Here is a 21,220-nt window from a genome sequence, read left to right as displayed (position 1 = left end):
AATACTGTGACTGAATGAACCATGGAAGCCTTTAAGACGCATTCCGTCATAATAATTCTGTCTGGATCCGTTATGCTGCCCATTGACTTCTAATATGATGGAATGCAAAATGTAATGCTGGAAATACTTTTTCTACATTACTGGCGAGCATTCTCCAGGCCTTTCCAAGTACCAGGAGCATCCAAACCATGGGCAGGTAAACTGGACATTGTATTTGTGACCAGCTTATAGCTGCTGTAGATTTAAGCCAGAAAACTGGTGTCAAATGGTGATCTTCCGGGGTTAATGCCCTGGGCCCATACCACATGTGCTTTTTTTAAATTAAGGATGGCTGCGTAAAAACGGTTAGCACATTTTTTACACTACCTTTCTGAAGTATAGGGGTTTTTGAATCCCCCCCAATGTTCCCTACAATCAGCTCTATATAAATCCTGAATTTCCTTCCTTGTGCAGATGCTAATGGCTTTGTCAAGGACCAAGTGAAAAACTGGTTACCTGCTGCCATCTCCTGATTGACAAGTTGTACTTGTAAATTGAAGATTTGCTCATGGACTTTACTGTGGGACAGTTTGAGTTTCTCTCTTCTATTGACCATGTAGCACAAATTTCTTACCTGTGTAACAGAAAAATATAGATAAGATCAAAAGAGAATTCATAAAGACATTTGTTTTTAAAAGGGGTTGCTCGGGTTCAGAGCTGAACCCGGACATACCCATAATTTCACCCAGGCAGCCCCCCTGATGTTGGCATCGGAGCATGTCATGCTCCGATGCTCTCCTTTGCCCCGAGCTAGATAGCGCCAGGCAAGGGCTCTTATTTACAATAATACACTGCCGGGCGGAGGCTTCCGCCCAGCAGTGTGTTTGGTGACGTCACCGGCTCTGATGGGCCGTCTTTAGCGCTGCCCTAGCCGTTTTGCAGGGTCAGGCAGCGCTAAAGCCCGCCCATCAGTGCCGGTGCCGTCACCGGGCTCACTGCTGGGTGGAAGCCTCCGCCTGGAAGCCCCATGGAGAACCTCCTAAAGAATGCAGCTCTGGACTGTAATACAGGCTGTAACTGAGAACCAGCCAAAAGTCTAGATCACATAATGATTTTGCCATCCATTTAACGTATATGTTAAATACTTGCGTGTGCGTGCGTGTGTGTGTGTGTGTGTGTGAGGGGGGGGGGGCGTAAATGGACGCAAATGCATAGCACATCACGCTTTTTCTATCCTGCAGAGCCTAGGAAAAAAGGTTTGTCTATTTTTTGCAATAGAACTTTTTGGTGACGGATGCCAGTGTATGGCAAAAACGTAACGTGAACCCAGCCTTCGATGGATCAATTTGATATGAACACTGCCTTTAAAGTTTTAAAAAAAACTAAAGATATTTCTCCTTTAAATATATATAAAATTAGATCTCTAAATCTTAGAAGTAACACCAAACTTACTCTCTCAAGATCTTGCCTAAGGTGCATGAACATTCTCATCCTGGTGTGAATACTGTCCTCCTTGGGCTGCATCAAGCCATTCTGTTCTTCCTCTTTAGGTGGTACAAGCGGTCTGTTAAAATTACTTTTTCGTTTCAACATCCAGAAAGAATATATTAAATCCACCGTTATCTTGGGTAAGCCTATTTCGGCTGCCACATGGTCCACATTCACCATAGTGTAAAAGTCTTCCTCTAACTCCTTCAGTTTCTGAGCTCGGAGGCTGATTTTTTCACTCTCACTCTGTCTATTGTCCACATGAGCTTTGTCAGGCTCGTCTTGTTCTGCTGGACAGTGCTTGTTCTCACTGTGCTTCAAGCAATAGGATTTAAATTTCACTTCATCCCCTTCATCTAGTATCGTCTTCATGTCCAAACTATGCTCAAATGCACAAGTGACGTGAAAGGCCGTGATACAGCTCTTAACGGAGCACTACAGAGAAAATGGAATCAGTGACACAATACCAACAATAAGCTTACACATTAGAAAAAGCTACAAGGCAAGAGTTTTCACCAGAAATATGGAGAAAATAATGTCACAGGTAGATGTCTACAGTAACATTCATTTTACATTCCTGGAATTCTGACCCAAATGCAGTCATCGGGAGGTTAGCATGAGCAGAAGACAGATGTTTTTTTTCTTGAAGCCGGAGGGAATCCAGCAGCCAACAGCCTATCGATATTAGGAAAGCAATAGTCCCACTCCATAAAGACTTTGCTTGGACAATATCTATGTATGGCACAGCTCAGGAACCCCTTTTCCCATTTATCATATTAAAAAATACAAACAATAAAAAATAAACCCAACTGGTATCTAAAAAAAGAAATTCAAAAAACCATTACCATATCCACATTATTAATCCATGTATAAAAAAAAAAAATTCTAATGCCAGAATTGCATTTTTTTTTTTGGTCACTTTGCTCCTAAGAAAGAAATTGAATAAAAGATGATCAAAATGTGCCCCAATGAAAACTACAGCTAGGTCGATGGAAAAATTAACCTCTTAAGGACCCAGTAATTTTCCATTTTCTGCTAATTTTTTACTCCCTGCCTTCTCAAATCCATAACTTTATTTTTCTTTCCATTCTTCTAGCTGTATGGGGACTTGTTTTTTAATTATGGGGACTTGTTTTTTAAAGGACACACTGTATATTCAAATGGTGTCATTCTGCATACTTTCAAATGGGGTGAAATTGGAAACACACAATTCCGCCACGGTTTTATGGATTTAGTTTTTACGGCGTTCACTATGCAGTAAAACCTGTTGTTAACTTCATTCTCTGGGTCAGTACGATTACAGCGATACCACATTTATATAACTTTTCTTGCGTTGTAAAGTGGTTGTCGGCTTTTGTTATATTGATGACCTATACAACTCCACCTTTCCGTTCACTTCAACGGGACGGAACAAAGAGAACACAGAGCTCACACAAGCGTTGTGTTCTCTTCAAATAGCTGATCAGTGGGGGTGCCCGCAGTCGGCGCCCCATGATCTTATATTGATGACCTATGCTGAGGAGAACCCCCCACCTTTTTTTTTTGCGTTGCGAAATTCTGCCCCTCATAACCTTTTATAGTTACGTCTATGGAGATCAGTGAAGGCTCATTTTTTGTGGGTCATTCCGTAGCTTTTATTGATATCGTTTTGGGGTGTGAATCACTTTTTATAAAAAGAAAATGTTTGAGATTGATTGGGAAAAATACATTTACCGTATATTTTAATAGTAAGGGTATTGTGGGATGCGGCAATGCCTATGATTGTTGTGGGGAAAAGGGGTCCAATTTGAATTATTTTTTTTAATATTTTTAAAAACATAGTTTTATACACTAGCGGACTTGAACTGCGATCGTTTCTGCCATAGTCTGTAGTGATTTAAAAAGCCTCGGTCAGAATGATGAATCCTATTAAACAAGGCATACAGCCTGGTAGGGTTGATCAAGCTGATTAAAATTATACCCGTTTTTGTCAGTATGTTGAACTGCTGCAGAGATCTCAGTTTATATTTATATGCAAATTAGTAGGTTAGTTAGTTAGTTAGTTAGTTAGTTAGTAAGCCCAGGGGGCCGGCCACAGCCCTTAAAGCACTGCTTTTTTTTATTTAACACCCCTGTGCTCTGCCCACTCCCTGCTAACCTTGACTGACAGAGCTAGACATCTTGTGTGTCAATCAGGAGGAGAGGGGAGTGTGCAGATCATAGGGGGTGTTACAAAAGCAGTGCTCCACAGGCTCTGGATGGCCCCTTGGTGCTCAAATATTCTCATTTGCATATAAATAAAAACTGAGATTGCTGCAGCAGTTCAACATACTGACAAATGAAAGGTATCATTTTAATCAGTATGATCAACCCTACCAGGCAGTATGCTTGGTTTAATAGGGTTGATCAGGCTGAAAGATAATATTTAACATTCCAGTCTAAGGGAGATTCACTGTGTTCCTATGCAGCCCTGCCATGAGAACATTGTTGTGGCAGGCCTCGGATCCTTCAGAAGGCCCGATGTTCCCATAGCATCTGAAAGGCTCCCATTTCAGCAAAAGGGAGCAATTCAGGCCCTGAGAGCGCACCGCTTCCGGGGTTTCACCTCTCACTATTAACCATACCATCTGATGGGTTAAAGAGGACCTTTCACTAGAATAAAAAATCTAAACTAAGCATACAGACATGGAGAGCGGCGCCCAGGGATCTCCCTGCACTTACTGTTATACTTGGGCGCCGCTCCGTTCGCCCGGTATAGCCTCCGGTATCTTCATATGTTTGGCTCCACCCAGTTGAACCCGACGGCGTCTCCTTCTCCCAGGCTGTAGCGCTGGCCAATCGCAGCGCTCAGCTCATAGCCTGAGAGAAAAAAAAAAACTCAGGCTATGAGCTGAGCGCTGCGATTGGCCAGCGCTACAGCCTGGGAGAAGGAGACGCCGTCAGGTTCAACTGGGTGGAGCCAAACATATGAAGATACCGGAGGCTATACCGGGAGAACGGAGCGGCGCCCAGGGATAACAGTAAGTGCAGGGAGATCCCTGGGCGCCGCTCTACATGTCTGTATACTTAGTTTAGATGTTTTATTCTAGTGAAAGGTCCTCTTTAAATGTCCATAATTGCCATTATCATTGATCACGGACATTGCCTTGGTTGTCTGCTCAGCAAAACAGCAAGCACTTGGTGGCTACACCGCCTGCTCAACTTCTGAGCGGGAGCCATGTTTAAAGAAAGGACTTCTGCAATACATGTACCGTGGAAGTCCTGCAGGGGTTTAAGTAAAAAAAGCTAGAAAAGAATGGCTCTTGCAAGGCAGGGATTAAAAACTAAGTTATTACGAAAAACGGCTTGGTTGCTAAAGGAGTTAAACAAGGCAAATTGTACTTGGTTGCAAAGCACCGTACACATTCATATTAAGACAAGCCATCAAAAGAGAATGCCTTGGTACCATATCCTTCATGTTGCTTATACCTGTATGCAGGCTCCCGTCTTCAGTTTGCACAGACTGCAAACCAACGCCCACCGACTTGGAGGTATATGAGAAAGCTTAGTGATAGGTTCCATCCTTTCAGGACACGCAATGCTCACCTGTGTGTGAAAGTTTTTTTTGTTTTGTTTTTTACAGAACTGTGTTAATAAGAGGGGTAACTTAAAAGGAACTATGGGGGTCATTTATCAAACTGGTGTAAAGTAGAACTAGTTTAGCAACCAGATTCCACCTTTCATTTTTCACAGCTCCTTTGGAAAATGAAAGGTGGCATCTGATTGGTTGCTATGGGCAACTAAGCCAGTTCTACTTTACACAAGTTTGATAAAGGACTCCATATATGCTTAAAGGGGTTGTCTCACATCAGCACATGACATTATCATGTAGATTACGTTAATACAAGAGACATTACTAATGTATTGTGATTAAAGATGAGCTCATTTCATATTTTGAAATACGTTCACACTTCGTTTGTTGGTAAAAGGTGAAATGCGTTATGGATTCCCCTACGACGGACCATAACGCAATTCTATGACGGAATGTCTTTAGAGGCATTCCGTTATTCATTCCCTCATAATAGAAGTCTATGGGCTATTCCGTTATGCAGGGGAGGACTCCCCTGCATAACAGAAATGGGACGGATGCGTTATTCAGCCTATAGACTTATTATGACGGAATGAATAATGGAATGCCCCAGCATTCAGTCATATAATTGTGTTATAGTCCGTGGTAACAGAATCCATAACGCAATTCACCTGTTACCAACAAACGAAGTGTGAACGAATTTCAAAATATGAAATTCGCTCATCTCTAATTGTGATTGTCCATATTGCTTCCTTTGCTGGCTTGAACATACATAATGATCCTTCACTCAACATGGCCACTGATGGAGGTGAACGTGACGAGACCCATCCATCAGCGGCCTCTATAGAACACCACTGCGCAAAGCTTCAGTAATTGGCACATGTGCAGTGCCATGCTGTGTTACTCTATGGAGGCCATTGATGGTCACGGCTGAACCTACTTCATCGGCGGCCATGTTGGGTGAATTATCGTTCTGTTTACACAAGAGCCAGCTGTCAGCACAAGGGACTCGATATTGCACAAAGTACCATGACTGCAATGCTATTTCCAGCACATTTCTAAACGCTGCCATAAAATGGCCAACTCTTCTAATGATAATGCACTATACAGGCAAAAACAATCCAGAGTGCTTCTTTCATTTCAATGACAAAATATAATATTTTATATATATATATATATATATATATATATATATATATATATATTTTTTTTTTTTTTTAAAGCACAGAATAATAAATACCTCTGGTATCCATAGTGCACAGCTAACATGGGCCCATTTTGTTCCACTTCTTGTGGGCTTCATGGCTCCCCCTCTCTTTGGGCACAAAATACACTGTGGGTGGACCCCTAACACACAAGTGCGACACAACCAGCTGCCTTCTGGAACCTTCAGTATGCCATAACACGCCTGCCAACAGAGAAAAAGGTCATGTCTTATTGTATAAGCTCCAGTATAGGGTTATCATTTCTCATCACAATCAATGAAATGACGTTTGCCTTTAAAGTGGGTTATCTGACTCTTTGGAGAGAGAAAATAAACGGCAAATGCACTAAAATAAAATAAATAAACCCACATCACATGGGGTAACCTACGCATATGGTCACAAAAGACACAGTCTCCACGCTGCTAGGGCGTGACTGCTGCAGCAAGAGACTGGTGAAAACCACTAGGGAAATGCAAGGGAGGGGGGGGAGGTTGGTAAGATGTTAAGTAGTTATTTAACAGTATTTTTGTATTGTTCTGTATCATCATAACATCAAGTTTCTGTCTATGTAACTTATATTACGCTGATTTGAGGTTACCATAGTGATGGATCCAGTATGGTGTGGTCAATTTGATGGATGGACTGACAGGATCTTGGTCATTGTATACAAATTAGTATTTTATTAATAATTTTATTAATAACCAATAAAAATGATTCTGATTTAAAAAAAGAAAACCACTAGGGAGCCTTCACACTGAAAATCAGTTCCATTCATTTGAAGCAGGCACATGGATTTCTGCACGCTCCATTAAGGTGCATGGAACCAATTTTCATTTGCAGAATTTTCTGCCACAAAATCTGCGCTGACTGGTCCGGGAGCTGAAGGCAAGTACTCTTTAGTTACTTTACAGTATATGCTACCATTTTTTTTATTTCTTTAAGTAGTCAGATAACCCCTTTAAAAAGGTATACGTTTTGTGGTGGCTAAACGAGTAAAAAAGCACAGCAGTTACAGACATTATCAATCGGAGAGAAGACTGCAGAGCCCGAACTCACAGAAAAAGCTATACAATCAAAATAATTATCTCAGCTCTTAAAATAACAGATGGAAAATGTAAGTATAATTGTCTGAGCAATTTAGCAGTGGTATACACACCAAAAAAAACATGAAACCCACCTGGTGAACACAGATGTTGCACCTGTCACAGAAGACCATATCATTGCCTTCCTCACTGTCAGGAGAACGGCACACGTCACAAATGACATCCTCATCGTACTCGATGCCTAGGCCTTCTTCTGTCTCTATGGCATGATTCATGTTTTCATGGCACTGCCGCTCCAGGACTTCTAATGTCTTCTCCATAGTGCTCTCATCCAAAGGAGCACATCCTAAGAAAAAAAAAAGAACAGGTGGAAATGCATGAGAATAAGGCCTCATGCACACTGTACACACACTTTTTTTTTGGGCAGCTGGCACACTCTCTACAATGGGACCATGCACACATCCATATATTTTGAGGATCCATGTGGCAGCTCCACAAATTATAGAACATGTTGTATTCTGGTCCACAATGAGGAGGTTTTTCTATTAATGGGGGTGAGAAAAATAACAAACGCACATGAAAGGTGTCCGAAATGCGGACATGGCTGTGATCCCTGTCCATATATCCTATCGAGTTCATGGACATCATGGATGTGGGGTAGCTGGAACACTAGAAAAAGCAGCTCCTCCCTGGTGGACAGAGTAGCCCATTCATTTGTACAGGAGTCTTGCATTACTAGATTTCCTCTACAGTGGCGGTCACTGGTGATTTTCAGCAGCCAGATCTTTGGAGATAAGCTAATTGCTGGGGACAGAGTCTCATAAGGTACTGTAAACATATTGGAAAAGTCAGCTATACAAATTAAATCTGAATGTCTGCCAGCAAGAAATTTAAGCGGTTATCCCCATCTCTGAAATTGTTGCCATATTGATATGCCCCCAGTGTCTGATAGGTGTGGGTCCTCTGTGACCCACACCTATACTTAGAATGGAGTCCACAAAGTTCCAGAGGGCGCAAAGCGAATGCGTAGCTAGCCTTCATTTATTTCTATGGAAGCACCGAAAATAGCAGAGTAACGCGCTCGGCTATTTTTGGAAGTCCCATTGAAATGAATGGGAGGCGCACCTCGCAAGCGCTGTCACCACTCCATTCATTTCTATAGGGCTGATGGAAATAGCCGAGTTCTTTTTTCTGCAATCTCATAGGAATAAATGGGTGGAGGCCGCGCATGCACCCACCTGGACGTGGCGAGCTCTGTTTTAAGAATAGGTGCTGGTCCCAGAGGTGGGATCCGCACCTATCAGATATTGGGGGATTTCCTAGCGATACGCTCCCAATGTCCAAGATGGAAATAACCCTTTAAGCATATTGCAGCAACAAGAGAGACCGAAACAGTGATATTTTGTTCTACCATAAAGGAGTTCTTAGCTTTTCATCCACTGTGCTGGATATCCAATTCTAAAACTGAAGGGCCAGTAATAAAAGGGGTTGAAAAGGATTAGAAAATGGTTGCTTTTTATTATTACACTCTGGTCCATAGGTTATATTTGGCATTGAAGCTCAGCTATTGAAATGAATGTAACTGAGCTGGAATTCCACACACAAACCATGCATAGGTGCGGCACTGTGCGTTTCCATTTCTGTGCATGTGGTGTATTAATTACCCATATCTGCTAACTCAAGGTTGCATTCCTGAAGCCAAAAGAGGTCCACATCATCGAGATCGTAACGGCACATGCTCTCTGCCAATTCCAGAATGTTGATATAACCAGGTTCTGTTGGTTCTTGGCCTGAACAATGGATGTACTTTCGTGGACGAGAATACAGAACATCCTTCACTTTTTCTGCAATGACCCTAAAGAGGATAAAAAATAAAAATAAATAATCAAGTAAGCGAGTCTTGTAATCTAGAGCAGTAACCAATGTACACCACAAAGCCCATGACTGTTTTGGCTGTATTGATGTGAAAGGATTTTTAATAGCAATTATTAGTAAAACACAAAATGAATACAGAGCAGCAGCCTTTTCTTCAGGAGCACTGCATGAGTGCAGCCTGTACACCGTCTTTAGTCCTTGCCGCCCCTGACATTAATCAAGGTACAGGCTGTAGGGATTGAAGAGACATTGCACAGGCTATGCTAATACAATGTTCTAGATCATTATGGAAGCCTGACACTGACTGAAGCCAGGCTCCTGCTAACGGCCGGTAACAAAGGCAACGCCGATGATGGCCACTTAGAGGGGATGACCATTCCCCAGGGTAGAAGTAGATAACTGGTCGGCACTGCTTCAGTATTTCTCAATATGCGGTGCACGTGTCAGCGGGCTGGCGTCCAAGGAAACAATGTTGCAAAAAGACCGGCACTGGATGACTGTATATTAGTGAATTTTTTGGTCACATATTACATCATAGTGACGCGTTTCAGCACCAGTGTGCTTTCATCAGACTATGTATAGACATCAAAGATGTATATACATAGTCTGATGAAAGCACACTAGTGCTGAAACGCATCACTATGATGTAATATGTGACCAATAAATTCACTAATATAGTCATCCATTGCGAAGTGCCAGTCGTTTTGCAACATTCCCCAGGGTAGGTCATCAATATTAGATCACCCGGGACCCCCACCGATCAGCTGTTAGGCGAGGATGAGCGCTCTGTGAATGACGCAGCCTCTTCCTAGGCAACATGACGTCGTGGCGGCTCTCTGGAACAGATAATCAGTGGGGGCGCTGGGACTCAGACCCAGTCTATCCTGATGATAGGTCATCATTATGATTTCCTGGATAACCTCTGACTCCCTTGATGCTGTGGTTAGTAGGCTGAGGCATCCAGAGTGTTACACAGAGGCTCCCTGTCACCATCGGCCCCCCACAAACACAATAGCAGGGGCAGATGCGTTGCCATGGCAGTCCTGGCCCTAATAAAAGCCCCTAGGTCTGCCATGACTGTATGTCTATTACACTGTGCCCCAGCCTAATTGAATGCCTGTTATTGTTACAGGGATTGGCTATAATGCTTTGGTAGCCAAGTTTCAGTACACCATTGTATTATAAGAGCAATGTTCCATAGTGAGAGTAAAAAAAAAAATTACTAAAAAGGTTAATAAAGTTTGTTCATATTGTAAGAAGGTACAAGGAAGATAGGTACGTGTCACCGAGGTTCCTGGCAGCTGGTTTTCATGTGTCAGCAGCAGTTGCTGTTTGATACTTTAATACTTAGTATGGCTGTATAGCTGATCCGGGACGCCTCTTACTGGGAATAGTCAAAGTGCTGGGTGGGTGACTACTCCCCATGTTCCAGGCCGGGTTTTGCCAGGGCTAAAAACCAGCCAGCACTGCCAGGTGAGGAGGATTACCTCAGTCTGAAAGTGGAGCTCAGGAGGTGTGTGTGCTGGGATCTGAGGCTTGTGCCGTGCTGAAGGGCTGAGACCCGTCTGTAAGGGAAACGGGTCCCCTAAAAGCCTGCTATGGACTGCTGGAGGCAGAACTGCCAACAAGGTGATTTTTGCTATGTGGACTTTCCATTGTGTGTGAACTAACACCAAGACTGCAAAGTGACGTTTTGTTTTTGATTTGTGTGTGAATAAACACGGAAGTTTGATTTAAGAATTGTTGATTTGCCTCTGTACTGCGTCCGCACACCCTGTCTACCAGAGCGAATCCCCACAATATAAAGAAAAATTTAATAAAACCAATTTTCCCATGAAAAAAAGGTATTACTTAGTAAAAGTGGTATATTTGCCACCACCCATATAATAAAGATAACGTCATTCACAATGCACCATTAACATCGTAAAAACACGAAAAACGCAAACAATAATGGAATTGTTCCTGTCCCCCCAAAAATAAATGTTAATCAGTGTATGTATCCCAAAATGGTATGAATGAAACCACATCTCATTCCGCAAAAAAAAGAAGCCTGTATTTGGCTACATAGGTGGAAAAATGAATAAGTTGGACGACATAAAAAAATTTTCAATCATTTTTGCAAAAGACGTTCTATTATTCTGCAGAGGTAGTAAAAAACTAATAAAACGTCATATTTGGTATTGCCATCATCATACTAACCCATACAATAAAAGGAACATGCAGTTTTATTGCATGGTAAACGTCGTCAATTTGAAGTACAAAAAACTTTTTTCCCATTATTGCAAGTAAAAAAAAATAATTCAACAAATTATACATAGGCCAAAATGATGTCAATTCAAGAGAAAAATAAAAGTTTTTACCAGAAAAAATAAATTCATAACTGTTCTTAAATTGTACATCATCATTTTTTTTTTTTGCTAAATCGCCCAGCCCTCATCTATACATCTCATATCTATCGACAGGCATGTTGCGAAGGTTGGCTGAAGAGGTTCTATAAAACAAATGTCAGTGCAGATGATTCTATATCTACCTGAGAGAAGGCTGTGGGATGGAATCTGGATTAGCAGGTACTTGAACTCCCTTCTCCCACTCCTGCTTCCACGTGTCTACAAAGTGATAGTAGTCTTCCATATTGACATGTTGGGAATCGGGAATCTTCATGGCACTGATTAGGTCTTTTCGGAATACCTGATAAAGCACAAACATGCGGACGTCAGAATGTGAAATGCAAGGTCAAAAATTATTCAGTACAGGATTCTAATCTCCTCCCAAGCTAAAAACTCTTTCGCTCCTAGCAACACCGTTAACCACTCAGTGGCTGGCCTATTTTGGGCCCTAATGACCAACTCCAGAAGAGCCATAACTTCCCCCCACTGACTGATTGGTAGGAGGGCTTATTTTTGTGTGTGACGAGTTACAGTTTTCAATGCTATCATTTGCGGTAAATATGACTTTTGATTGCTTTTTATTCTGTTATTTGATAAGAGTGCCTCCACATGCAGGAAGATTTTGTTACAGAAAATTATCGCAACTGAAGCGTTTTTTTTTTACACTGAGTTTTTTAAGTGTGTTTTTCAAAATCAGTCGTGTCAACTGGCCCTAAAGCCTACACAATGGAAGAGTAAGGCCTCTTGCAGACAAACGTTGTGTTCCATGGCTGTATTGCGGCCCGCATACGGCAGGTCCACAATACACAGGCACCACTTGAATGGGTTTGCAATCATGGAGATGTGGAACGGAAGTACTGATCGGAACCCCATAGAAGAACTACGGAGTGCTTCTGTGGTGTTTCTGTCCGTGCCTCCGCACCGCAAAAAAATAGAACAAGTTCTATTTTTTGGCGGTGCGGATGGATCACAGACCTATTCAAGTTGAATTGGTCTTGATCCGTCGCGGCCACCGCACAGACATTGCCCGTGCATTGGGGACCGCAAATTGCATGGAACGGACCCACAACAGTCGTGTGCAAGAGGCCTAAGGAGGAGATCTAAAACATTGCAATGATCGAGTAGAAATACAATGCAAAGCAAGTTCATTTAAAAAAAGAAAATGTTTCCTGAATCAATTCTGAAATAGGACACGGGAAAGGGGGGGGGGGGGGGGGGGGGGGAGTGATACAAAGGGGGAGGAATTCTAAAAGGCCACTCCAGTTTTCTGGTATGGAAAAGTTGCACGTTTTTCAGCATGTCCTGTTTCGCGCCAAAATGTGTGATTTTTTTTCTCCCATTTCCAACAACCTTGCTGCATTTATGCAAAGTGGTCAAACCATGGGTGGGAGTTCGGCAGCCCATAACACCAGATAGCTATGCCAGCTCCTTGCATGGACCTCCCAAACATGTGCTTAGATTAAGACCCGCAACCCCTTAACATTGGTGCATCATACACCAGAGTATTTTTATTGTATTTTTATTAAAACCAGCGTAAGAATAAGAAATCCCATTCTTTTCCAAAATCGCCTAGAGATCTAAGATATAATGGCGGCTCCTGGAAGTTGTCCAAAGCAAGGCAATTACACCCAGCTATGGAGAGCATTCAGCAGGGCACTATCTGAGCCTCCAGAGTCCGATTCATCTCAGTACTTTTGAGCCATCAACCTGGAGTGATGTTCCCTGTGAAATATGTGGAACTACACATTCGTTATCCTGAGCAGTAGTGATGTTCCCAATAGAGTGCCAAGGGAATGCTACTCATGAGGCAATCCCCAGCAATATCTTCATGGCAGAAAACGTAATCATTTATAGCCCTGAACATCCATATGTAACTTTTTGGATGTGCTTGGCCGTGGCAGAATTTTGCCACAAATCTGTTTCTAACCCACCACGTCTGAATGTGGCCTAAAGAAGTTGTCTAGGACTCGCTGATTTTTACAGGCAAATAAAGTTTTCCATTTTACAGGTCCGTAAGTGTTTTGCGGATCCGCAAAACACAGACACCGACAATTCCGCAATTTGAGGACCGCACATCGCCGGCACTATAATAGAAAATGCCTAATCTTGACCACAATTGCGTACAAGAATATGTTCTATTTTTTTGCCGAAACTGAAACACTGATGCGGAAGTGCGGATCCGCAAATGCGGACAGCACATTCCGCCCTTATTGAAAATGAATGGGTCTGCACCCTTATGTCCGGTGAGATGATTAAAACAGTGACATGTCATCTGTCTGGTCTTGTAGTCATTGGAGTACAGACAGGCTACATTCACACGACCATGCCGTGTTTTGTGGTACGCAAAATACGGATACCGGCCACGTGCATTCCGCAAAATGCGGAACTCACAGGGCCGGAGCTATATAGAAAACGCCTAGGACTTGCTCTATATTTTATTTTTTTCCGGGCCCGTGGAACGGAACTACAGATGCAGACAGCACATGGTGTGCTATCTGCATCTTTTGCGCACCCCTTCCGCAAAATTGCGGTTATTCCACAATGTCTTTTACTTTAAAATTCACACATTTACTGGGCAGCATAAGTAGCACGTTAGTTTTATTTATTCTGTGGGTCAATAGGATTAGTGCAATACCAAATCTGCATAGTTTTATTTCTTTTTTTATTGCCTTTGCACATTAATAGCATGTCTCGCACAAAAAACAAAACTAAAAAAAAAAAAAACAACTAAACTTTATGTCGCCGCATTCCAAGAACCCTAGCTTATGTACTGTATGCCATATACAAGGCTGCTTGCTTGGCAGGATGAGATGTCGTTTTCGCCGGTACCATTTTGGAGTACATGGGACTTCTTTATTTACTTTAATATAAAAAACTTTATTAACCTTTATATATATATTATTTTTTTGTTTATTTCCACTAGGGGACATAGCTTTTCTAATATATAACATCGATTTGCAATTCTGTTAATAGTCAAATTTTAGCTAAAATGGCGATTGGCAGGGTAAATTCAATTAATCATCCAGCCCTGTGAAGGTAGACATTTTCACAATTTATTACAGACTTTTAAATAACATGTGGTTTACGTGCTCGCTCAAACGCAAAAGAAAACACTGCTGAACGCTGTGTGGGAAACTGGCCACCCGGAAGTAACCAGCGCGGGGCCTGGAAAAAGACGACCGCGGGGAGGACAGGAGCAGTGTGAAGCAGGCAAGTATGAATCTTCTGTTTCGGCGGGCACGTCATAAAAAATATTACCGGAAACCCCTTTGAAACAAAACTTTATCACATAAGCTCAGAATGACTCTCCATGAAGTACGCGTATATTTTTAATTAGTTAGGACTATGGTGCATTGTTTTATCCATTATATTATTATTCTCTACATGTGTGTGTGTGTGTGACACATAGGGGGAGATTCTTCAAAATTGGTATAAAGTAGAACTGGGTCAGTTGCCCATAGCAGCCAATCAGATTCCACCTCCATTTTTCACAGCTCCTTTGGAAAATGAAAGGTGGAATCTGATTGGTTGCTATGGGCAACTAAGTCAGTTCTACTTTATACCAGTTTAGATAACTTCCCCCCATAGTGACCATCTGCATTTTCTATCAATACACATGAATTTGCTTATATATGTACAAAACTAGAAATTGCACTCTCATGGCACTGAACATATTGGTAATTTACATCTTTAACAGATATTATTAAAAATAAATAAAATGACACCATTTACCATCTGATTGATGTTGTTTTGTATGGTTTACACAATATGGAGCTGAACTTTTCACTAGATTACGGCCAAGCTTTTACTGTATATTTTCCAACATATATGATGAAAGCTAATTTGCCCAAAGTTTTATTCAGTTAGCTATACAGCCAGCAAATGCAGAATGTTTGCTGGTTTCACATACTTTCCAGTTTATGTCTCACCAGTACAGAGGGAGGAAAAAAAATAAAATAAGTCACAACTTGCTCCCTGGAAAGCACCCACAATTTGCTGTTAATGCGTCTGTTCTTTTTATTACCAGCCTATTTAATCATTTAAATACACAATGCCGTTTCTAAGTAAATGGGCTGTGGTCTAAATTGACCCAATGCACACGTTAAAGGGGTTATTACTATGCAATTAAAAGGGTTGTCAGGGTTCAGAGCTGAACCCGGACATACCCTTATTTTCACCCAGGCAGCACCCCCATCGGAGCATCTCGTGCTCCGATGCGCTCCTTGCCCTACGCTAAATCGCGCAGGGCACGGGCTCTTTTGTTTATCCTAACACACTGCCGGTCGGAAGCTTCCGCCCAGCAGTGTGTTCGGTGACGTCACCGGCTCGGATATGCGGGCTTTAGCGCTGCCCTAGCAGTTTTACTGGCTAGGGCAGCGCTAAATCCCACCCATCAGTGTCGGTGACGTCACTGGGCTTCCTGGCAGCCCCATGGAGAGCCCGATACGTCACTGGATCTCAAAAAAAATGCCTTTGCCCAGCGCGATTTAGCGCAGGGCAAAGGAAAGCAGCGGAGCATGAACTGCTCCGATGCTCAAGTCAGGGGGGCTGCCTGGGTGAAAATGGAGGCATGTCAGAGTTCAGCTCTGAACCCGGACAACCCCTTTAATAGGCCATATCAAATGTCACAGTACGTACAATAAAAATATTGTTACGGTAGATGTTGTAGATGATACATTATTCCTCTATGGTAGCACCCCCTGCTGCTTCTCCTTGTGGGAGAAATTCTGGTCCACCTGCTCCTGCATTCAGTGGTGGACTAACATGCTCAGTAACTGTCCTGCTCCCAATGCCGGCATAGTGATCTCGACACCTTACATTCATTCTTCCCTACTTCTAAATTCATATTAGTATATGGCTATATCTCTCACTAGACAGCAGAGAAGGAAATGGTGGGTGGGATTGCATACCACAATGCTATTTATTAGGGTATCTGCTGGGGCTGTGTGTGAGAGACTATTTTTCATGCAGGTGAACAACACAGGAGTAAGGGTTAGGTCTCATTCACACGACCGTATTTCTGGGACTGTATCCATTTCAATGGGGCCGCAAAAATGCGGACAAGCACACGGTCTGTTGTTCCGTTCTGTGGCTCCGCAAAAAATACAGAGCATATCCTATTCTTGTCAGCAATCTCAGACAAGAATAGGCATTTTCTGTATAGCGCCGCCCATGTGCGGTCTGCAAAATGCGTCCTTAACAAGAGCTGACTACAATTTACTTCTGGGAGATGCAAGTGCAAGTCTTATGTGATGAGCTGCTGCCTACCTAGAAGAAGTGAAGAAAGAACAGCTGGATATAGGAGAGTAAAAATAAAAAATAAAATAAAAAAAAGGAGAGTGAATATAACACTGTACAGCCGAAATATTTTTTTTGCTTTGCTATAGTTAAAACAATGGTGTGCATTATTTCAGAAATGTTTGTTTTTTCAGAGAAAACCCCCTTTAATGAGCGCAGATACCGGATTTATTGAAATTGTCCCCCATCAATGACAGTGACTAGTACAAAAGTAGAGTCTTCTAGATAAGAATCACAAGAGCCATACACCCAAGAAAGGAGTGCTTTTCAAGTAGCAAGTTTCAGAAACATCAATTCTGAAAAGCCTTTAGCTGCCTAGAAGACTGTGGTTGTGGTACCACAATTAGGGTTTAACATGAGGTCTCCACATTATAGATTTATGAAAACTGGTGGGAAAAAAATAAAAATGGCTTAGTTGCCCATAGAAAGCAAGCAAGTTTTCCTTTACACGAGTTTTCATAGATCTCCCCCATAGACTTTGGCTGTACTGTACCCCTTTAGCGCTGTCAATTAAAAAAGTATTGGCAAAGCAACCAAATGTGAACAAGATGTCTTGTAGACGTATGTGGCAGCACACAGGTTAATAAAAGCAGCAGCTGGAGGCAGGGCGGCTCTATGGAAACACGCGCAGTGGGGAGCCTGCTATCTGGGGCGTAGTCATACATCCTCATACTTAACAGGGTGTTTAACTAAAGTGTGGATTACAATTTGCTTCTATCCAAACAAATGTGAATTTGTTCAAACACAGGTAGAAGACATGAATTTATTTTTACCTTAACAGGACCCCTATAAGCGGTTACAGCGAAACAGAATGTAATGTATTAAAAATGAAACTAACATGGCGGGCATTTCTCTAAGTGGATGTAGCATCTTACAAAGTGAAGTGCATCCAGAGTCATGGTATCCACTCTCTATCCCACAGCTACCAAAACGAGAAGACTTGATGAGGCTACAACTAGTAAAGCCAATGAGACATTACTAACCACTAGCTGATCCAGCAGAGGGTGGCCCGAGAATAAAGACCTTATACACATTAAACTATTCCTGGCCAACCACCTAATGTCTACAGGGCCCTCCCAACTCTTTTCCAACAGATTATATTGGTGGAGAATTTGAATTTCAATACCTGATGCTTTTTCTTTCCTTGGAGACAAACCTGCCACAGGTGTCTGCTTGCTGATTTCTCCTCATAGAAAACACATATACGCTTGGCTAAGTATGCATGTGTATGGGGGAGTCAGGAAAGATACTGGAGTTGTCAGTAGCTGGTAAAGGTATAAGGGCACCATAAAAAGGGGCTTTCCCCTTTTAGATTTTGATAACTTATCCTCCGCGTAGGTGATCAATAAGAGATCGGGGGGGGGGGGGGGGGGGGGGGTCCAACACCTGTCGTGGCGGCTGCCACTGAAGACCAGACAGTGGACAGAGTATAACGCCAAAGGCTGTAATGGCCATGTCGGGTGTCAGACCCCCATCTGATACTGATGACCTATCTGGAGGATTCGCCATCAGATCTAAAAGCTGAATAACCCCTATAAAAATTTTAAAATATACCACCACTGAAAAATCTCCTTTGCTCTCCACGGCTTGTACTACATACCTCGGAAGACTTCTTTTCCTCCTCTGTTGTGTTTTTACCCTTGTTCCTGTACTGACAACAGGACGAAAAGGAAGTTGAAGGACCTGCAAATAAGATGAGAAACATTACAGAAGAAGCACTACATGGCCATGTACTTCACTGCACATGCACATTGACTGAGTCTGAGAACATGATATATTATATATGAATTAGTCTCGTTTTAAAATGCAACTCAGTTTTCATAAAAAACAAAAATCAATTTTGACATAGGTTACTGCTGGTGGAGCATTATGCATAAAGCACTCTTTAGTTTCTTCCCATACCACTGTTTTCCTTGAGTTGTTCCCCTAGACTACTTTCACACTCGCGTTTTGCTTTTCATTTGTGAGATCCATTCAGGGCTCTCACAAGCGGTCCAAAACGGATCAGTTTTGCCCTAATGCATTCTGAATGGATAAGGATCCGCTCAGAAGGCATCAGTTTGCCTCCGTTCTGCTTTGGAGGCGGACACCAAAACGCTGCTTGCGTTTTGGTGTCCGCCTGACGATGCGGAGGCAAACCGAACGGGGCCGAATCCGTTTTCTCTGACACAATCTGGCACAATATAAAACGGATTCGTCCCCCATTGACTTTTAATGGTGTTCAAGAAGGATCCGTTTTGGCTATGTTACAGATAATACAAACTGATCAGTTCTAAACGGATTCATGCGGTTGTATTATTTGAATGGAAGCGTTTGTGCAGATCCATGACGGATCCGCACCAAAAGCAAGTGTGAAAAAGATAATTACTCTTACCGGTAATAGTTTTTTCCAATAGCCTCCACAACGGCACTCACAGGAGGGTGTCCCCGCCCCCAGGACAGGAAACAACGTAGAAGCGGAAGATTTAAATGGCCTCCTCCCCCTTACCTATTCAGTCAATAAACGAGGACACGGAAATGATGCAAGAAAGAATATGTAGTAATAACTAAGAATAATTAGATCATTATAGTAAATAACCAAAGAGAAATATAACCGGGTGGGAAATCCCAGTGCCGTTGTGGAGGCTATTGGAAAAACCAATTACCGGTAAGAGTAATTATCTCTTTTCCCTGACGCCTCCACAACGGCACTCACAGGAGGATTGACAGAGTAAATATGCTTAGGAAGGGACTGCACCTGAAAGTACTCTGCGACCAAAGGACAAGTCCTGGTTTCTATAATCGTTCAACCTGTAATGGTTAAAGAAAGTCATAGGGCTGGCCCATGTGGCCGCCCTACAAATCTGATCCAACAAGACTGATGCGGTTTCGACCCATGAGGAGGATACTGCTCTGGTGGAATGAGCTCTAATACCCTCAGGAGGTTAAAGATTCTTCTGTAAATAGGCAGATCTGATCATACTTCTTATCCATCTTGCTATAGTTGCCTTATTGGCCGCGCAACCTTTGTTAGGGCCTTGGAACTGGAGAAACAACTGGTCAGAACGTCTGAAGGAGGCAGTGTTGTTAAGGTAGCAAAGTACGGTTCTTCTCACATCCAAGTTACGATACCTTTCTTCTTTCTCAGAGGATGGTGAAGGGCAGAAGGAAGGCAGCGAGATTTCCTGCGCGCAATGAAATTTAGAAACAACCTTGGGGAGGAAGGCTGGGCAGTGTTTTAGGATTATACGATCGTCCAGAATTACTAAAATATGGAGACCTGCAGAAAAAAGACTGGATTTCCCAGATTCTTCTGGCAGTTGTTATTGCAGTAAGAAACACTGTTTTGAGCGTGAGTAGTTTCAGAGGGATTTCGTCAACTGGTTCAAACAAGGGGAGGGGGGTACATTAGAACCGAAAGAACTAGGTTGAGATCCCAAGGCGCAACAGTAGGACGAGATATGGGGACACTCCTCATAGCACCTTTTAGAAAGCGCCTGACCAATGGGGATTCTGACAATTTAATGTCCAAGAATGCACTTAAGGCCGAATCACCGCATCTGAGAGACCTTTCTTCTTTAGGGCCCCCCATTCAGTCTCCAGGCCGTCAGGCTTAGTTGATTGACACTTGGATGATGTACTGGTGTAGGAGATCCGGCGTGGACGGGAGAGTCCAGAAGGTTCCTTCGGAAAGTCTGAGCAGTAGGGGGAACCACGACCTTCTTGGCCAGTAGGGGGCTATGAAAATTACCTTGGCCTCCTCCTCCTCCTCCATCTTCATCAGAGCTTTGGGGATCAAACTGAAGGGGGGGGGGGAGGAAGGGAGGCGTAAAGAAGACATCTGGGCCACGGCCGAGACAGAGCATCTACCCAAAGTGGATGATCCCCCTGGGAGAGGGAGCAAAATTGTTTGGTCCGTTTGTTGACCCTTGTGGCAAACAGGTCTAATTCCGGCGTCCGCCACCTGAGGCATAATTGACGGAATACTTGAGGATTCAAGGACCATTCTCCTTCTCTTAAGGTTTGGCGACTGAGGAAGTCGGCCAACGTATTGTCCTCTCCTCTGACATGTATAGCTGTTAGAGAAGTGAGTTTTTCTCTGCCCAACAGAAGATCTTTGTGGCTACTGCTGCTAGGGAGCGACTCCTGGTTCCCCAGTTTGTTCAAATAGGCAACTGCTGTAATGTCTGAAAAAACGTTTATACTTTTTGGCGATGAGAGAGTGTGAAGGGAGACAATAACATTGTAAACGGCCGAGTGTTCCTTTAGATTGGAGGAGGCATGCTCCATATCTGTTCCCCAGGTACCCTGGACCACTTTTCCGTCTGAATGACCCCCCCAGCCTGTACTGCTGGCATCCATAGTCACAATCATCTGACCCCCTGGCCGCCAACAAACCCCCGATTAAAGGTGCTTCCG

General features: G+C 42.8%; 1 protein-coding gene and 1 long non-coding RNA gene across 2 annotated transcripts in view; one reads left to right on the top strand and one right to left on the bottom strand.

Moving 5' to 3' along the window:
* Nucleotides 1–21,220, bottom strand: part of JADE3 (jade family PHD finger 3) — a 67,030-nt gene that overhangs the window by 7,092 nt on the left and 38,718 nt on the right. The window contains exons 3-10 of the mRNA XM_040425152.1: nt 18,423–18,505; nt 11,668–11,825; nt 8,927–9,117; nt 7,397–7,608; nt 6,255–6,422; nt 4,915–5,031; nt 1,432–1,902; nt 496–613 (exon numbers count right to left, since the gene is read on the bottom strand). Coding sequence (XP_040281086.1) covers nt 496–613; nt 1,432–1,902; nt 4,915–5,031; nt 6,255–6,422; nt 7,397–7,608; nt 8,927–9,117; nt 11,668–11,825; nt 18,423–18,505 — 1,518 coding nt within the window. The remainder of the gene's footprint in view (nt 1–495; nt 614–1,431; nt 1,903–4,914; nt 5,032–6,254; nt 6,423–7,396; nt 7,609–8,926; nt 9,118–11,667; nt 11,826–18,422; nt 18,506–21,220) is intronic.
* LOC120995754 overlaps nt 11,650–21,220 on the top strand; it is a 111,632-nt gene continuing 102,061 nt past the window's right edge. Inside the window, exon 1 of the long non-coding RNA XR_005777661.1 lies at nt 11,650–11,704. This is a non-coding gene — a long non-coding RNA (uncharacterized LOC120995754). The remainder of the gene's footprint in view (nt 11,705–21,220) is intronic.

The sequence above is a fragment of the Bufo bufo genome, chromosome 3 (assembly GCF_905171765.1).
Source record: "Bufo bufo chromosome 3, aBufBuf1.1, whole genome shotgun sequence".
In the NCBI taxonomy this organism is placed as follows: Eukaryota; Metazoa; Chordata; class Amphibia; order Anura; family Bufonidae; genus Bufo; species Bufo bufo.
This window is presented reverse-complemented; position numbering and strand designations above follow the sequence as displayed.